Source organism: Procambarus clarkii, chromosome 69 (genome assembly GCF_040958095.1).
Source record: "Procambarus clarkii isolate CNS0578487 chromosome 69, FALCON_Pclarkii_2.0, whole genome shotgun sequence".
Taxonomy (NCBI): Eukaryota; Metazoa; Arthropoda; class Malacostraca; order Decapoda; family Cambaridae; genus Procambarus; species Procambarus clarkii.
In genome coordinates this window covers 27655769-27676266 of record NC_091218.1, presented here as the reverse complement: position 1 = coordinate 27676266, position 20498 = coordinate 27655769, and the positions used below count along the sequence as shown (strand labels likewise).

Here is a 20498-nt window from a genome sequence, read left to right as displayed (position 1 = left end):
CAAAAACCTCTCAAAATTTATGAAATGGCAGAAAATCCACTGAGAAATTATGAAAATTACAAAAAACTAAGAAAAAATCTGATAAAAATGGCACAAATCCCTCTCAAACAAAATGAAAATGGAACAAAATCTGCTGACAAATAATGAAAATAAAACAGAAAACTAACTAAAATATTATGAAAAAGGCACAAAACATGTTAAAATATGGTGAAAATAGCACAAATTCTGCTCAAATTTTATGAAAATAGCAGAAACTATCATGCATATGATGAAACTGGCACAAAATCCGCTCAAATATGATGAAAATGCCATAAATCCCACTAAATATAAAAAAACAAAATTAACACATATAAAATGACAATTTCACAAAACCCACTCATGTATGATGAAAACGGCACAAAATCAGCTCAATAAATTAAAAGGCACAAAATCCTTCCTTTCCGTCCTTCTCTCCCAATCCCTCATTCACCCTTCCATTCCCACTCTCTCAATCTTTTAGATTATTTTTCGTTCCTCCCACACATTTTCCCTCCTTCATTCCCTGTTCTCCGTCCATTCCCACTATACACTCCTTCTCTCCCATTATTTTATTCTCTACCTTATTATCTCTCCTTCCCTCCATTCTCACTCCCTACCTCCCGTTCTCCATCCATCTCTTCCGATTTTTTCTCTCATTTTAACTATTCCATTCCCTCTCCCAGTAGGCCAAACATGCTCGATTAACATTGAATCAACATTATTGACGTTGCCACCTGGAAAGTGTGTTGCTTACACTCTATGGACAATCAAACCCACATTTTAGGCTTCATTGGCGTCGTTGGATGTCACAATAGGAGCGTATCCTACTTAATGAGGGAAGTATAGCAGTTGACCCCAACCGCTGTGACTTATGGCGGTTGACCTATGACACTTGCATGTAATCACAATTCACTAAGGAAAGCTGTGTGAGACTAATCGCAAAAGTCTGGCTTCCAGCTTGGACAAATATTCTCTCTTATAGATAATGATTATGTGGACATTGTTTAAATAGTTCAACGGAGTTGTAGTGTTTGATGACTGTGGACCAGGGTTCCCAATTTTCAGACCTATTGCCACTATTGACAGAAAATATATTGTGAGTCTCCCCCAATATATCCCCAGTATTGATATTAATAGTTACTAATAACTCAAGAATGTATGAAGAAAACGTTTGCAGGTATAATTAATTCAGAGGTAAATTAATGCATTTAACAATTTTCAAATCACAAATTGTTTTACTGCAATCACTGTCAGGAGTTCTGCATCACTATCGTTTCTGTACTGAGGTGCAGAAACGGTAGTAAAACCCCTGTCCGTTTACCTGTTGTCTCGACTCAAGTTCTGTTGTTTGTATGACTCTAAGACACAGATCACACCTTAGATCATACTCAAGTAGGGGTTTGTTTACGGTCTTGGACCTTATTGCGAGAAGGGAAGAAAAATCGACTCATACAGATAAGCTGACGAGCGGGGTCGCCACAATTCATAAGAGAACAGCGTGCCAGAGTCACATTCAGACCCCCACAAAGAATTTTGGCCCTACCCTCCAGCTACACCTACGGAATTGTTTTGAAAACATTAAACACTTTAAAATAAAAGCTCACCCAATAGCACGGTCGGCTGAGCTTCGGACTCACACGTGTGGGGTCCACGGTTCGAGTTTCCAGGAGCCCAGGTAAATGGAATAGCATTAAAATTTTTATTTTTGTTATAAAAATATGCACCATTATGCATTTCTCTTCGGAAAATTTACAGCCATTTCCTATTGTTTCAACACAGGCCATAATCTCATAAAACACATGAATTAAATTCTTCCTTTCTGGATAGATAGATTGATAGATAGATGGTAGATGTATGGATAGATGAATAGATAGGTAGACAGATAGGTAAATGGATGGATAGATATCTCGATGGATTGTTGGACGAATAGTTATATGAGTAGATGTATGGACTGAAAGAGGAATAGATGGATATATTAATGAATAGTTGGCTGGATTGACGTATAGATATATGGAAATGTGGGTGGGGAGATAGATCGATGGATGAATGATAAGAAAATAGATAGGTAACTGGATGGATAGATGGAAAGATTTATGGATACATAGATTGATGGATAGGTGCACTGATAGATTGATGGATAGATCAATAGACAAATGGATAGATAGATGAGTAGACATAGGGATAGGTAGAGGGATAGATGGGCATATGAATGGATGGATAGATATACATGGATGGATAGATAAATGGATCGATAGACGGATAGATTGATGGAAAGACAGATGGACAGAAAGAGGAATGGATAGATAGCTAGATCGATGGATGGATGGATAGATGAATAGGCAGATTGTTAGACAGATGAGTAGATGGATGGAACGATAAATGCACAGATGGGTTATTAGACAGAGGTATAAATGGATAGATAGATGAAGAAATAGATGGATATATGTATAAATTGATGGATATATGTATAAATTGATGAATAAATAGATGGATGGATAATAAAATAGATAAAGCGTCAGCCTCACACACGTGGGGTACACGGTTCGAGACCAATACAACCCAGATGAATGGAATGGATGGATAGATGAATAGATAGATGGATAGATAGACTGATTGATAGATTGATGAAGAAGTGGATATATTGATGAAGAAATGGATAGACTGATGAAGAAATGGATAGATTGATGACGAAATGGTTAGACTGATGAATGAATGGATAGATGGACAGATATATGGATATAAATGGACAGATAGATGAATAGATGGATGAACAGATGGCTGAATAGATGGATATATAGATGGATAGGCAAATGGAAAGATGGACGGATAGATAGGTTTATAGAGTTTTGGTAGTTAGATGGACATATAGATGCAAGGATAGGTGAAAAGATAGATAGATGGATGGATAGACGGATAGATAAATAGATATATAAAACGATGGATATAAGGATGATTACATTAGTAGATCGGTGGATACATGAATAGATAGAATGTAAATAAATGGATGGATAGATGTACACTTATATGGATAAATAGATAGGTAGATGGATGGATTGTTGAATACAGAGATGGATAAATAGATGTATAGATGGATGGTAGCTGGATGGATAAATCGGTGGATAGATAAATGGACAGATAGATGGATCGATAAATAGATAGACTGACAAATGGAAAACAGTCATTCCTCTTAAATATCCCCCCCCCCCCCCCTGGTATACAATAAGGAAAAAATGTTTAAGTTTGTATGTCCAAATTTGGAGCCCACATGCTTGGGGCTAGCCTCACCCAAATTTCCAGAGGAAATGGTCTGGGGTATAGAATGGACATAGGCTGGTTGATGTAGGCCTAGGTTAAGTTCTTTAAAAAAAACAAAAAACATCCCCTACCTCCACCCCCCAAGCGATTTTCTTTGTTGAAATTAAATTGAGCATGAGATTTCCGTAGAGTTTCCGGCCAACTTTTATGATCTACAGTACATTAAAAAAACATTGGAGAAGGAATATTATTTTGTGATTTAAAGTCTGCTCTTCAAGCAATCGAAAACTTCTGGAAGATTGACAGCAAGAACCTCATTCTACCAATTATATATGACCTAATTGCTGCACAGAGTAAAGGGTCTCGAATCTCCTTTTAATGGATACCTTCACACATAAATATAACCCATCATAATGAGACAGACATTGCAGCCAAATTAGCGTGCAACAAAGATGAAGTTGAATTATATCTAGATATCCCCCATCTCTGCTGTCAAAACTGTATTGGTCCAAACACTCAGGTCTGATAGGAAAGAAATTACTGACTCCTAACGACCTGAAAGTACTAGTATAAAAAACTATGATTTGTTCAGATCTGAAACCTATATCTATGGGCAGCACAAAACGTCCACCAGACTGTGCGACACAATGGTTGCAAGGATCAGGTTGAGTTACCGTTACCTGTGGCTGTAGGTGACGGATCTCCCAATCCTGAGCACTCCAGTTGCAAACTCTGTGAGCAGGAACTGCGGCACGATCTCCCACACTACATCACCGAATGCCCAGTTATTGGACCTTCCAGACTAGTTGGCATGAGGTACCTGGAGCTTTGCAATTACTTTATTCACTCTCGTATTCTTGAAGATATCCTCACAGTGTATCCAAAATTTGCCAGTGCAGTCTTCAAAACATATGGCCCTGTATGACTAACCATCCTGCGAGATGGGGAATTTTATTACCATTGCTACCTTATTCACTCTTGTGTTAATGATATCCTCAAAATGCATCCGAAGTCTGCCAGTGCAGACTGCCTATCACATGCCTCTGTATGACTACCCATCCTGTGTAATGGGGATTTTTCAGCATCATTTAGTTAGCTTTTTTGACACACTGTACTCCACCTCATATAGTCTAGGGTAGCTGCACTAATGCAGATGTACCTCATGTATTAATAAAAAAAATCTACTGTACAGAAAAATATAAACTGATAGATAGATAGATAGATAGATAGTAGATAGATAAATGTACGGAGCTGGTCAAATGGATGGACAGATATAAACAGATAGATAGATAGATAGATAGATAGATAGATAGGGGTCAAAGCGACAGATACGTGCACGGCTGGGTACCCCCACCCTTCCTAGTATATATATATATATATATATATATATATATTATTCCAGCACTCCATCTATATAATGTGAGAGTGAGGGAAAGGGAAAGTGGTCTAGCGGGACAAGACCTCGAGCAAGACCCCGGGTTCGGCTCGACTGGTCGACGACTTGGGGTCGTTACACTGAACCTGCTTCCCCTGGCCTGCTGCTCACATCTCAGCAAAGAACATTTTTATTGATAGATTTACCCTTTGACTCTCTCGTCCAGCCGGTGCAGCTATATGACGATATCTCGCTATGGTGGTAAAGCAACGATAAATATTATCATTTTGGCCAGTTTCGATGAATGGCTGCTGGCCTCTCATCCTCGGGTGCCTTGTCTCTGACGTACAGCCTCGCTTCAGGGCCAGCAGGTGAATGAATATTACATCGAATCTAGTTATGTTGTTGTGTTAATGACCTGAGACTCTTAATGTCCCTGACAAATTCAGAGTGTTGCCTTGTTGTGAAAATTAAAATGAACAACAGAGAAGAAAAACAACTTTAAACACACACGATGATTTTAATGGTAAACGAATAAAATTAACCCGAATTCAAAAGACTGAGGTAAAAGTCAAACGACAAGGATTATCGAAATGGAAAAATCTTGCCCCAACTAGCAACCTAGATTTGGATCCTGTTTTCAGTCTGGACCTGACCAGCGGCTTCAGGTCACACCTGTTGAGAATCTAAGTGTTTAATTAAACGCAGTTGTTGGTGAAGGCAAAGCAGGTTTTTCAATATCAAAGAACCCCTGTATCTGTGATCACAAGGTCAAATAAACCCTCTATAAACCCTCTATAATGCGCATAAGTCATAAATGTGTATTCAGAGATTCATTGTCCAAACATGGCCTAAAGAACAGTATCTGTGCTCATGCGTTCCAAGGAAGTCTCTTGTTATTGTATCTTTCTCTTTGATCACAGGGCCACAGGATCACACAAGCTCAAGGGCCACTAGTGAGAATTGTATTGTATGATCACGAATCAGATAGGCTTATGTGGCCACTAGTAAAGCTTGGAGGAACTAGTAAAGACTTGAAGGAACCTATCTAGGATTTGCTTAGGGAACCAAAAACCTGGACTGGCTTATGGGATCACTGGCCACGCCTAGCTTGTGGGAGAAGCCTCCTAGTAACTGGAGAGGCCTATCTTGTGGGATCACTGCCCTGGCCAAGCTTAGGAGTAGAGTGTAATTGTGTACTAGCTGGTTATTAATTAAGCCAGAGAACATAAGCTGCCAACATTATATATCATATATATATATATGGAAAAGGTGGAAGATAATAATCTAGGTAGCCATTCAAGGTGCAGAGTGAACGGGGTGACTATGATTGGTTCACTTTGTTACTGTGACTGTGGTTCGTTGTTCACATACCCCAAACTACTCTAGGTGTGTGATGTGTTGTGACACTGTTGTATCACTAGTGTTGGCTTCTCGTGAATGTGAAAGATGTTAGTTCGATTGAGAGACACAGATATGTACAGCATTAGTCCTTGTCACACACTGAACATGAGCACTACCTACAAGATTCTCTGAGAAATTGATAGAGTAAATTCAGTTTATTTAACACAAGAGGGACGTGCACAAGGGGACACAGAGGGATATTGAGTGCCCAAATGAGCCATAGAGACATTAGAAAGAACTTTTTTAGTGTCAGAGTAGTTAACAGACGAATGCATTAGGACGTGATGTGAAGAAGGCTGACTCCATACACAGTTTTAAATGTAGATATGATAGAGCCCAATAGGCTCAGGAACCTGTACACCAGTTGATTGACCGGTGACAGGCGGGACTAAAGAGCCGATGCTCGACCCCCGCAAGCACAACTAGGTGAGTACTGTTCATGGGATGTTCCAGCAACTTCAGGGGTGATGTTCACTCTTCAGGAAACCTACGTAAATTTCAGCGTCAGTCTCACTACTCAGGTGAGACTATGGCAGCATTTTGGTTCCTTCAAGCAAAATTTTCAAACACATCATTCATATTCATATTTCTCAAATGAACACCTTTTGACAAACAGGAACATAACATATATTTCGCCATCGAAGACTGCGTATCCATACCTTGTAAAACAGGTGAACGAGAACAATATCCAAGTGGCAACGGTAAGTCTCCAGATGGTGAACTAGTGATCAAGTCATTATCATAAAATATTGCAGGTTTATCTTGGCGCTGCGACCATATGTAGGTGTGGGTCCGAGCCTGTCTTGTCCCACATACCAAGGCACAACTGAATGACTGAATGATATCTCTCTCACATCGAGTGCTCATACAAATGGAGGGCTGGTTTTTGTTTCACATCTGCCAGGGGGAAAGGCGTGATTGATGAAGCTGTGGGTGACAGCATCGCGATACCAGGAGTGTGTATATTCCGGCCCAAGGATCGAGGCTTTATAGGCATGATGGATTTTTGCTAATTTTCATGCTGAAAATGTCATTCTGTGTGTGTATTTACTAATTGTATTTACTATTTGTATCTGCAGAATCGAGCTGTTAGCTCTTGGACCCTGTCTTTCTAACCAATCTACTTTTCCTCTAGTATAGATACTATATATTTTTCTCTCTAACACATGCACACACATACAGTTTCAAATATAGGTATGATAGAGCCCAATAGGCTCAGGAATCTGTACACCAGTTCATTTACGGTTGAGAGGCGGGACCAATGAGACAAAGCTCATCCCTCGCAAGCACAACTAGGTGAGTACAACTAGGTGAGTTAACACACACACACACACACACACACACACACACACAAACACACACACACACAACCCCGGCAAGCACAACTAGGTGAGTACAACTAGGTGAGTACTCACAAACACACACACACACAGAAGAGGAAGGGGAGACATGATCACAACCTACAAAATCCTCAGGGGAATCGACCAGGTAAACAAGGATAAACTATTCAACACTGGTGGTACGCGAACAAGAGGACACAGGTGGAAACTGAGTACCCACATGAGCAACAGGGACGTTTGAAGGAACTTTTTCAGTGTCAGAGTAGTTAACGGATGGAATGCATTAGGCAGTGATGTGGTGGAGGCTGACTCCATACACAGTTTCAAATGTAGATATGAGCCAGTAGGCTCAGTAATCTGTACACCGTTGAGAGATTGACAGTTGAGAGGGGGGACCAAAGAGCCAAAGCTCAACCCCCGCAAGCACAAATAGGTGAGTACACACACACTACACACATCCCCGGGACGCAGCCCGTAGCAGCTGTCAAACTCCCAGGTACCTATTTATTACTAGGTGAATAGGTGCATCAGGGTGAAAGAAACTCATTTGTTTTCGCCTACGCCGGAAATCGATCCCGTACCATTAGGACTACGATTCCCGAGAGCAGTCCACTCAGCCGCGAGGCCACCCTCAAGAGAGAGAGAGAGAGAGAGTGTGTGTGTGTGTGTGATTTTAATTATGTACGAATCTAAAACTACTAGAAGGGAAAGTTACTTGGAAATAATTCTAGTAGTGAAGTATACTTCTAGATAATTAAACACAAATGCTTTGATGAAAAAAGAAACTTACTTCGCGAATTGCAGGAAAATTGTTAACGCATTAATATGGCTTTGCAGTAAGTTTATCTTTTTCTAGTTGTACATGCAGTTTTTGTTTTTAATATTTATTCAATAAGGACAAACGTATCTGTGTTCAACATTCAAGCTCTTCACCAAGACGCAGAGCGATGAACAACAGTCTTCAACTCGCATCTCTGGTCTGTAATGGAGTATCGCCACTAATGTGAGATTGCTCTCTATAATTTTTATCTCAAGTATGACAATATTTAGGATACTGTTGCTCGTCTACTGAGAAGCAAAATGATGAAGTTAGATTAATGTGGCGCACGCAGCCTCTCCACACAAAGGTCGTGTGACTGTTCAGAGTGTATTATATATGGTTAACAAATTGTATTTCACCATCAAGAGTCTTTGCAAGTTGCTCTCTCAAGATCACTCAACACAGAGGGAAGAGTGCGGCTTGTGTTGCGCCCACTTGGACGACTGAAGGATTGTGAATCAACAATGGTGCATTGTGTTCACACTTGCCGCTAGTGAATGTGATGGTTAATGTATCTTATCTAAAGGTTAAAATATGGTGGAAGATTGCGTAAAGGTTGTGACGCGGGCCGCTTGTAATAGGAACAATTTTATTAACTTTTATCCCTCCATGAATATGCTTGCTTTTATAATCCCCACTTTAATATATATAAAAATCAGGATACTACACATCAGGTCAAGCATGGAGTACATACTGAGTACATAAAGGAAGGTGACAAAGAGCTGTGGCTTTTCATATTATGCACCGATTGGTGGAAGGAGAAGTGGAAGTGCTTTGAGTACCTTAGTTGTCAAAAAGAAGTAGTTGAAAATGAGTGTTAAAGCTCTGGCTGGATTAGTGAGAGGTAAGAAGAAAGTAACAGAACTCTGGCTGGCAAGCATCACACGTTGAGGGGTCAAAGGAGAGTGAAAGGGAGTTCTGGCTGCAGGGAGTTTATTACAAATTGATCACAAGCATTGAATTCGTCCAGGTGATCTTAGATGCTTGATGTTGCCCCGAAGCTGTAGTCCTTTAACTATGTACATACAAGAGTGTCCATGGGAATGGGGTATCCTTATGGGCAGGACGGGATGTGTCCAGCGAGGGTGTCCGTGTGAGTAAGGATGTGATGATCTTGTTGATAGGATGTGAAGAACGTTGCAAAGTGTGAAGGCGGAGATGCACGCTACAGAGCCGACGGTCCAAGATAATCCGACGGCATTAATGGGAGAGTTACAGGTTTCCCTTGATGAAACTGGAGGGTGACGGCCCAGCCGTCTGAGGTCACTATGACCTCGTATGTGAACCCTCCAGGTTCAGCGGAAGTCGTGTGGAGGTTGTGATCATCAGCCTTGGGTGTGTCTTATGCTGGGATGTTTAGTTGATTCGCGTTCCTTGGTCGTCCCATTTTACTCCCTGAGCTTTCAGTTGTTCGACGATCTGCAGGAGTTCGATAACGTGAGGGGGAAGTGGGGGGGCCACGGGGATGAGGTCGGACTGTGGCTGGTAGCCGTTCTCGTCGGCGACAAAGGTGTAAGACGCCTGACGTCCATCATCGAGTGGGAAGCTGAGGAAAAAAGAACATTAGTCTTTCTAGTTTACCAACTACTACGCTGAGCCTCTCAATGCTAATGTGTTGCTTTAAATACAAGTATGATTATTATATCTGTTATCATAATGATTCTATTGAATTCTGACGATGCTCTTTAGGGAGTATTTAAACTAAAGGTATCTATCAACTTTTCTCAGAAATTTATAACTCCAAATACTATGAACATGACTGTGTCATAGTAATAAATAAGCGCAACAGAAATACTGAATCTTCAGACAAGAGCAAGGGATAACTAAAGCTTTAATAACATACAAAGACTCCCAAGTGGAATACGGATCGTGGAGACTCACCTGAAGGATCCCTGGATGTTGCTTGAGCCCTCTGCTCCAGGGTACCCGGTTATACTCTGAACGATGCCGTTGGAGGTCTCGAACTCGTACTTGAAGTTGCCGTCGCCGCTGTCCTCTCGGTCGTCTCTCAGGACTGTGGCTAATTCCGGTTTAGGGTCGCGCTGAGGGGCGGCGACGGCGACGGCGGCCAGGCAGGCGAGGAGCACCTGCGGCAGGCAAAGGGAGAGGCAGGTGAGGCACCGTAGGAGAAGGTTAACATCGGGGAAACTGATAATTATCTCCATATACTACGAGGTTTACCATGAGGTAAACTGAGAATTACGACACATACGTCATTTTAACATAAGGTGAACTCTGTGATACTGGGTTATTGGCCCTTGAAAATAAACGGGAAAAAATGATTTAGCGCCTTCATAAGAGTTCCTATATGCAGGTGGTGCTGCTGTGTGTATTTTGTCCTGACGCTGCTTAGCAGACATCAGTCGCTAGCAGACACGAGTCACTTTAGGAAACATATTTGGATAACATACATCAGCCACTAGCAGATATATTAAGTCACTAGCAGATATCAATCACTAACAAACTTGAGTCACTAGCAGACATCAGACGCCAGCAGATATAAGTCACAAGCAGACCATCCTATACCCAATGTGTGTGTATTATGAGACATGAGACACATTATGATCTCATAATGCACAACAAATCATATGCGCCCGTATCTCTCATAATGCACACACACTGGCTCATGGATTACAAACAGCCTCTGATCCTAAACTATCCCAAATGTTCACAAACACTTTACCAAATATTCAACCTATGCCCAGACTCCATAATAATATGGATAAGTCCACTGGCTAACCCCACCCTGGAGAGCCTGGGCAAGTGGAAGACCAGTGCCCAAGTGGAAGACCTTTGCCCAGGTGGAACACAAGTGTCCAGGTGGAAGACCAGTGCCCAAGTGGAAGACCAGTGCCCAGGTGGAACACAAGTGTCCAGGTGGAAGACCAGTGCCCAAGTGGAACACAAGTGTCCAGGTGGAAGACCAGTGCCCAGGTGGAACACAAGTGTCCAGGTGGAAGACCAGTGCCCAAGTGGAACACAAGTGTCCAGGTGGAAGACCAGTGCCCAGGTGGAACACAAGTGTCCAGGTGGAAGACCAGTGCCCAAGTGGAACACAAGTGTCCAGGTGGAAGACCAGTGCCCAAGTGGATGACCAGTGTCCAGTGCTCCTGCCATTATAGAGTAAATATACCAAAATAACAATGGTGGAGGCGGTACTCACGAGCTTCATGGTGGATGTGAAGGGGGAGCTGGCGAGAGGGTGATGCTCTCTGGGAGGCGAGACAGCGCTTATATACAGACAAGCCACCACCAACACCACCTTTCACAGGGAGTTCTTGCCGCTTGGGACTAGCCAAGGTCGACACCTGGTGCATACCTGAAGCTGTAGGGCGGGTTGTGTAGGCCGCTGGGCCTCTCTGTGCCTGTCGGCTCTTGATTCTAGGAAGGGTTAACCCTAGAGAAGGATAACCCATGTGCAGTGTGTTCTCCTACACGGAAATTCTTTGAAAAAATTGATAAAACATCTTTTTTTTCTTATATCGTGATATCCTCATCCATCTCCTCGTTGTCCTCATCACCATCCGATATCCGAACATAGGAAATGTAATAGAATTATGTTTTCATAAGATAAGCACACACTTTAACAGCACAAGACTGTGTATAATTGGATGGTTGCTGTATTTTCCTGTCATCTTAATTGCGGGGTCATTGACGTTAAGGAGGCGAGGGACCCACCGCTGGCTGCGAGGTAGGCGGCAAGTCGTGGCGATGGTTCACACCAGTAAGATCTACACTGTAATCTATTGGAATTAAAATTAGAGTCGAACATTATGATTGTTTGAGATCGAAGAATTCAGAACAGTCGACGGGGTATCACGTACATGTCGTCACATGCACGCATGCCCGCACACACACACACACACACACACACACACACACGCACGCACACGCGCACACACACACACACACACACACACACACACACACACACACACACACACACACACACACACACACACACACACACACACACACACACACACACACACACACACACACACACACACACACACACACACACACACACACACACACACACACACACCCTCTATCCTTTCCCCTCCCAACCTCTATCTGACTCCCAACCTTACGCTATCTCCCAACCCCTCTATGCCCTCCCTAATCTTCAGACCTAGTATGCCCTTCCTACTCCAGACCTACCTACCCAGGCCCTACCCCAGACCCTCCTACCTACCTTCCTAGAAGCCCAGCCCCCAGTAGCCCCCCAAGCACCCCTCCTGAACTCTTTCACCCCCCATACACCCCCCGGACCCCCCCAGACACCCCCCGGATCCCCCCGGACATCCCCCGGATCCTCCCCGCCCCCAGTCATCCCCCAGACACCACCCAGATTCCCCAGATCCCCCCTGCCCCCAGTCACCCCCAGACACCCCCCAGATCCCCCCAGACCCCCAGAGAAAGGGAGAACTCTGGTACAAGAGTTTCCATGAAGAATCTCAAGGTTTGGTACACCAATGTTGATGGGGTATCTAATAAAGCAGAAGAGATAAAAGAAAGAGTGAGTGAAGCAGATCCTGACATAGTTGCAATTGTGGAAACTAAAATTAATGACATGATCTCAGATGCAATCTTTCCTGAAGGGTACCAGGTGATACGAAAAGAAAGGACACAGAGACAGGGAGGGGGAGTAGCACTCCTAATAAAGCGGAAATGGAAGTTTGAAGACCTAGGAAATCGAATTACCAATGAGTGCACAAGCTTAATACATGGAACTCTGACAGTAGATGGGAGGAAGATTGTGATCTTGGTAATCTACAATCCCCCACCAAACAGTAGAAGACCCAGGCAGGAGTATGATGACAACAACAATGCATGTATAGATGAACTGCAGAAGGCAGCAACACTAGCCCACAGAATGAGAGCGAAGCTGCTGATCATGGGGGACCTAAATCATGGAGAGATAAATTGGGAATCAAGGAATCCCCATGGAGGGGACCAAACGTGGGGAGCAAAATTAGTAGATGTTATAGACAGGAATTTCCTGACACAACATGTGAAGGAAGACACAAGGGAAAGAGGAGGAGGAGATTAATATGAGAAGTATTAAGACAGAGGTGGACTGCTTGAGGCTTCAAGGAGACCTAGACAAACTGAAGGAATGGTCGAACAAATGGTTGTTAGAGTTTAACCCAAGCAAATGTAATATAATGAATATAGGTATAGGGAGCGGGAGGCCAGATACAAGGTATCATCTGAGAGATTAAATTTTTCAAGAGTCAGAAGGAGAAAAAGACTTGGGGGTTAATATCACGCCAGACCTGTCCCCTGGAGCCCATATAAAGAGGATAACGTCAGCGGCATATGCCAGGTTGACCAACATAAGAACGGCATATAGACACTTGTGTAAGGAATTATTCAGAACTTTGTATACCACATATGTCAGGCCAATCCTGGAGTATGCAGCCCCAGCATGGGGTCCATATCTTGTAAAGGATAAGACTAAACTGGAAAAGGTTCAAAGGCTTGTCACCAGACTAGTACCCGAGCTGAGAGGTATGAGCTACGAAGAGAGACTACGAGAATTAAACCTCACGTCGCTGGAAGACAGAAGACTTAGGGGGAGATATGATCACCACATTCAAGATTCTCAAATGAATTGATAGGGAAGATAAAGACAGGCTATTTAACACATGGAGCAAACGCACTAGGGGAACACAGGTGAAAACTGAGTGCCCAAATGAGCCACAGAGATATTAGAAAGAACGTTTTTAGTGTCAGAGTGGTTGACAACTGGAATGCATTAGGAAGTGATGTGGTGGAGGCAGACTCCATACACAGTTTCAAGTGTAGATATGATAGAGCCCAGTAGGCTCATGAACCTGTATACCAGTTGATTGACTGTTGAGAGGTGGGACCAAAGAGCCAGAGCTCAACCCCCGCAAGCACAAATAGGTGAGTACAAATAGGTGAGTACACACACACACACACACACGCTTCTCCTGTCTCCTGAAGCCCACATCAAAATAATAATATCGGCGGCGTATGCGAGGCTGGCTAACATCAGAACTGACTTCAGCAACCTGTGTAATGAATCTTTCAGAACTTTGTATACCACATATGTAATACCAATCCTGGTATTTAGTATGCAGCCCCAGCTTGGAGCGCGTACCTTGTCAAGCACAAGACAAAGCTGGAAAAAGTTTAGAGGTATGCCATTAGGCTACCCTTAGAACTAAGAGACATGCGTTATGAGGAAAGGCTGCGTGAACTACACCTCACGTCGCTGGAAGACAGAACAGCTCGGGAAGACATGATCACCACATGCAAAATTCTCAGGGGAATTGACAGGGTAGACAGGGATGGATTGTTTAACACGGGTGGCACACGCACAAGGAGACACAGGTGGAAGCTGAGTATCCAAATGAGCCACAGAGACATTAGAATGAACTTTTTCAGTGTCGGAGTAGTTAGTAAATGGAATGCACTAGGAAGTGATGTGGTGGAGGCTGACTCCGTACACAGTTTCAAATGTAGATATGATAGAGCTCGAGAAGCTCAAGAATCTGTACACCAGTACATTAACGGTTGAAAGGTGGGACCAAAGAGCCAAAGCTCAACCCCTACAAGCACGACTAGGTGAATAATAGGTGAGGTGAGTACACACACACACACACACACACACACACACACACACACACACACACACACACACACACACACACACACACACACACACACACACACACACACACACACACACACACACACACACACACACACACACACACACACACACACACACACACACATACACACACACACACACACATACACACACACACACACAGTTTTACAGTTGAGAGGCGTGACCAAAGAGCCATAGCTCAACCCCCGCAAGCATAAATAGGTGAGTACAAATAGGTGAGTACACACACACACAGTAGGAAAGTAGTGAGAAAATGGAATACACTTAAGGAACAGGTTGTGGAAGCAAATACTATTCATAATTTTAAAACTAGGTATGATAGGGAAATAGGACCATAGTCATTGCTGTAAATAACCGATGCTCGAAAGGCGGGATCCAAGAGTCAATACTCGATCCTGCAGACACAAATAGGTGAGTACAAATAGGTGAGTACACACCTACATACACTCGCGCACACACACACACGCACTGTCCTTTCACTTCAAGAAAGGGTTAGTGAAGCAGATCCAGACATAATTGCAATAGTGGAAACTCAAAAAAGGACACAGAGACAGCGAGGGGGGAGTGGCACTCCATATAAAGCGGAAATGGAAATTTGAGGAAAAAGAGACTCCGGGGTCTAATGGAAACACAAGCTCCATACTTGCGATTCTTACAGGTGATGGGAAGAGGATTGTGATCTTGATAATATACAATCCCCCACTGAACAGTAGAAGTCCCAGACAGGAATATGAGAGCGAACCTATTGGTTTTGAGGGACCTCAATCACGGAGAGATCGATTGAGGAATCAAGAAATGCTCATGGTGAGGAAGAAACGTGGGGAGCAAAATTGGTGGAAATTATAGACAGGAATTTCCTAACACAACATGTGAAGGAAGAAACAAGGAAAAGAGGACTGGATACACCAACCCTATTAGACCTGATTTTCACCCAGAATGAGGAAGACATTACAAATATGGAACATGAAATACCACTTGGAGCCAGTGACCAATGTGTACTTTTCTTTGACTACATGATCGAGCTTAAAATTGTGAACACGGGGCAAGAGGTCTGGGAAAAGAGAGCAGACTATAGGAAAGGGGACAACAGGAGGATAAGAGAATATATAGGAGAAGTGCAGTGGGAAGAAGAATTATGAGAAAAACAGTGCAAGATATGATGGACCTAGTCATGTGGAAATGCAAGGAGACCGAAGAGAGTTTTATACCAATAGTAAAGGAAAAAAGTAGAATGGAATTTAATTACCCATTTATTATTTTTTTTTTTGCTGGGATATTCCTGCGCGGGCCCTAAGCCTCTGACTGGCCCACTAAGTGTTGCTTGTTTCTGTTTTACTTAGGCGGCTTGTGAATATTTATAACTCGTATGGTCGCTTTAGTAAGATTTTGTCCCATGTGTTTAACAACTTCTGCTCTGTTTTTCTAAGTTGAAATCTTATTGGGTTTGTAACTGTACACTGTGTTAGATAATGTTCCAGTGGTCTGTTGGGTGTAGTGCTCCACAGTGCTGACAGACCCATGGGTTAATAGACAGTGTCAGGAAACAAAAGTGAGAAGCTGGAGGGAGTGGAGAAAGTAACGAGGACAGAGGACAATAGAATTAGATGCAACAGAGCTAGGAACGATTACATTAATATAAGGAGAGTATCGGAAAAAATTGTGAAAACGATATTCCAGTGAAAGCGAAAGAGCAACATAAAGTACTACATAGTCATATGAGAAGGAAAGTGTCGGTGAACGACCAAGTGACAAGACTAAGAAAAACAGAAGGGTCATATTCAGAAAACGACAAGGAAATCTGCGAGGCACTGAATGCCAGTTTCCATGAAGTGTTCACAACCGAGCCTGAGCAGCTCCCATTGTTAGAAGAGGAGATGACCCAAGATGAGAGACTAATGGATATAGAAGTGACAGCAGAGAAGGTAATGAAACACCTAACAACACTGGATGAAACCAAAGCAGTTGGACCAAACAATGTATCATTGTGAATACTGAAAGAGACAGCGCAGGCCCTCGGCGTTCCTCTAGCAAGGATCTATCTATAATGAGTCACTTACGAAGGGAGAGTTGCCCAGTTGCTGGAAGAATGCAAATGTGGTACCAATTTTCAAAAAGGGAGATAATGAAGAGGCACTTAACTTCAGACCAGTATCACTGAGATACATCTGCTGTTAAATACTTGTAAGAACAATCAGGTTAAGACTGGTTACACACCTAGAGAATATTAGGTATGTAAACAAACACCAACATGGGTTCAGAGAAGGGAAATCATGCCTAACAAACCTACTGGAATTCTATGATAAACTAACATGAATAAGGTAGGACCGAGAAGCATAGGTAGACTGCATATTTCTGGACTGCCACAATGCCTTTGACACAGTACCACACAGGAGACTGCTATTCAAAACTGAGAGGCAGGCGGGAGTAAGCGGAAAAGCCCTAGCTTGGGTAAATAATTACTTAACAGGCAAGAGCAAGAGAGTAACAGTCAAGTGCGAGAGGTCACACTGGCGAACAGTAACGAGAGGAGTTCCTCGGGGATCGGTGCAGGGACCAGTTCTATTTCTAATATACGTTAATGACATGTTTACAGGAGTCTAGTTCTATATGTCAATGTTTGTGGTTGATGCGAAATTAATGAGACGAGCTGTGCCAGGTGAGGATTGCAGGATACTCCACGAGGACTTGAACAAGCTGCAGATATGGTCAGTGAAATGTCTACTGGAGTTCAACACGAGCAAGTGTAAAGTTATGGAAATAGGACTAGGTGACCGGAGACCAAAGGATCAGTACACAATGAAGGTAAACTGCCTATCTGTGACGATTCCAGAAGGATACCTGGGAGTGGACGTAACACCTAATCTAACCCCTGAGGCACATATAAGTAGGATGACGACCGCAGCGTACTCTACGCTGGCAAAATTTAAAACATCATATAGAAATCTAATTAAGGAGGCATTTAAAATGATTTGCACTGCCTACGTGAGACCAATGTTAGAGTATGCAACCCCATCATGGAGCCCTTCCCTAAATAAATACAATAGGATACTAGAAAAGTTTAAAAAATTTGCGACGAGGTTAGTCCCGGAGTTGCATGGGATGATATATAAAGAGCAACTGAAGGAACTGAACCTGACGACATTAGGAAAAAGAAAGGAGCGGGGGAGATATGATAATAGCATACAAAATACATAGGGGGATTGACAGAGTGGAAATAGACGAAATGTTCACACGGAATACCAACAGAACGCGGGAACATGGGTGAAAGCTGGAAACTCAGTTGAGTTATAGAGATGTTAGAAAGTTTTCTTTAAGCGTGAGAGTAGTGGGGAAAGGAATGAACTAAAGGAGCACATAGTGGAAGCAAACACTTTTCATACCTTTAAAACGAAGTATGATAGAGAAGGAAAGGAGTCATTGCTTTAATTGCTTTGAAACGGTCCAAAGGTTTGCCACCAGACTAGTACTCGAACTGAGGGGTAAGCGCTATGAAGAGAGACTACAGGAATTAAACCTCACGTCACAGGGAGACAGAAGAGTTAGGGGGGACATGATCACCACATACAAGATTCTCAGAGGAATTGATAGGGTAGATAAAGACAGACTATTTAACACAAGGGGCACACGCACTAGGAGACACAGGGGAAAATTGAGTGCCCAAATGAGCCATAGAGACATTAGAAAGAATATTTTCAGTGTCAGAGCAGTAGACAAATGGAATGCATTAGGAAGTGATGTGGTGGAGGCAGACTCCATATACAGCTTCAGTTGTAGATATGATAGAGTCCAATAGGCTCAGGACCCTGTACACCAATTGACTGACGGTTGAGAGGCGGGACCAAAGAGCTAAAGCTCAACCCCCGCAACCACCACTAGGTGAGTACACACACTGTGCTTCCCGGTAGTACAGTCGGGTTCGTTCTCGACGCACAATCGAGAATTCCGGGTTCGAATCCCGGCGGTACAGAAATAGTTGGGCACATTTCCTTTCGCCTAATGCTTTAGGGGTCTGGTAGTTGAGTGGACTGCGAGCCGGACTCGTAATTCTGTGGCCCGGGTTCGATTTCCGGACCAGGCAGAAACAAATGGGCAGAGTTTCTTTCACCCTTAAAGAAACCTAGCTTTAGGAAACCTATGTAACCTTTTGTTACCTAGCAGTAAATAGGTACCTGGGAGTGACACAGCTGTTACGGAGCTGTTTCCTGGGGGGGGGGGGGGAAGGGAAAGGAATTTTCGGGGGAACGCGCAAAGCCATTACGGCTATATAGCACTAGGAAGGGGTCAGGATAAGGATTTGGGATGGGACGGGGGGAAGAGTTAGTAGTTTGTAACAGTTGATTGACAGTTGAGAGGCGGGCTGAAAGAGCAAAGCTCAACCCCCGCAAGCACAGAAGAAAGCACAACTAGGTGAATACACACACACACACACACACACACGGACACACACAAACTCACACACACACACGAGCCAAAAAATTCATTGAGGCTCCGAGGCACCACAAAATCCCAGAATGAAATTAGCAAAATTACGATACGTTACATAACTCAAAATTGTCAAACTCCTTTGCTACGGCCGGCTAGATTTCATAAACTTCTACACGGCGTCGGACATAATAAGGATGACCTCCCCCTCTAGGAGCACGAGGGGAGAACCTGTAAAAGAAAAATACTATTAATAACAACATTAAGTAATGGTAATGACTTCTCACAGACATAATAACATTGGATTAAAACCCACACATGTGTATTTGTGATTTTTTGGTCAAGATTTACACTATGTCTTACGCGTTCTCCAGTCCAACATACACACTGAGCCCAACATAGACACTGAGCCCAACATAGACACTGAGCCCAACATACACACTGAGCCCAACATACACACTGAGCCCGCCATACAAACTGAGATCAACATACACACTGAGCACAACATACACACTGAGACTAACATACACACTGAGCCCAATATACACACTGAGACGAACATACACACTGAACACACCATACACACTGAATTCAACCATACACATTAACACCAACATTCACACATTACGCCTTAAAATATATCTTGTCTACATGTTTAAAATACACAGCAAATACAAGATACTGATTCCTGTCTCTCTTTAGAGTAGATAATATGAATGATATTTTGTAAATTTTATTAGTTTTGTAGAATTTACATATTATTTTTTTAATTTATATATTTTTACCATGTTAGAGTAAAGAATATGTTATTCATTTACTTGATTTATTAATGAAGGCTTACTCGTACAATGAGGTGAACATTTTCCCCTCGGCAGAAAAATTAAAAATATTTTCAAACACGCAGAAAAGTAAAAATAAACAAATTATATAACTAGTTTGCAAAAATCTTGAATTTTCCTGTTTTCGCTTCTTCTCTGTATTAATTAAAAAGAGAAAAACTTGCATCTGCAGCTAATAAATATATCTAAAGGAAACATTCATTTACAAGTTTGCTTATATGTCAAGTGTCTTACAGACTGACTTGTGAGCTCTCTCTCTCTCTCTCTCTCTCTCTCTCTCTCTCTCTCTCTCTCTCTCTCTCTCTCTCTCTCTCTCTCTCTCTCTCTCTCTCTCTCTCTCTCTCTCTCTCTCTCT

At 42.7% G+C, this 20498-nt stretch overlaps 1 protein-coding gene across 1 annotated transcript; it reads right to left on the bottom strand.

Annotated features, from left to right (window-relative positions):
• Positions 1 to 9128: 9128 nt before the first annotated feature.
• Positions 9129 to 11530, bottom strand: LOC123772194 (cuticle protein AMP4). The gene is made up of 3 exons (XM_045765257.2): positions 11376 to 11530; positions 10094 to 10299; positions 9129 to 9758 (listed from the first exon to the last, which is right to left on the bottom strand). The coding sequence occupies exons 1-3, from the start codon at positions 11382 to 11384 to the stop codon at positions 9569 to 9571; spliced, it is 405 nt and encodes a 134-aa protein (XP_045621213.1). The 5' UTR covers positions 11385 to 11530; the 3' UTR covers positions 9129 to 9568.
• Between the last annotated feature and the right edge of the window lie 8968 nt (positions 11531 to 20498).

Coding starts and splice junctions, on each gene's coding strand:
- LOC123772194 (XM_045765257.2), bottom strand. Junction 9,759..10,093: donor AACATCCAGGGATCCTTCAG/GTGAGTCTCCAC, acceptor TTTTTTCCTCAG/CTTCCCACTCGATGATGGAC.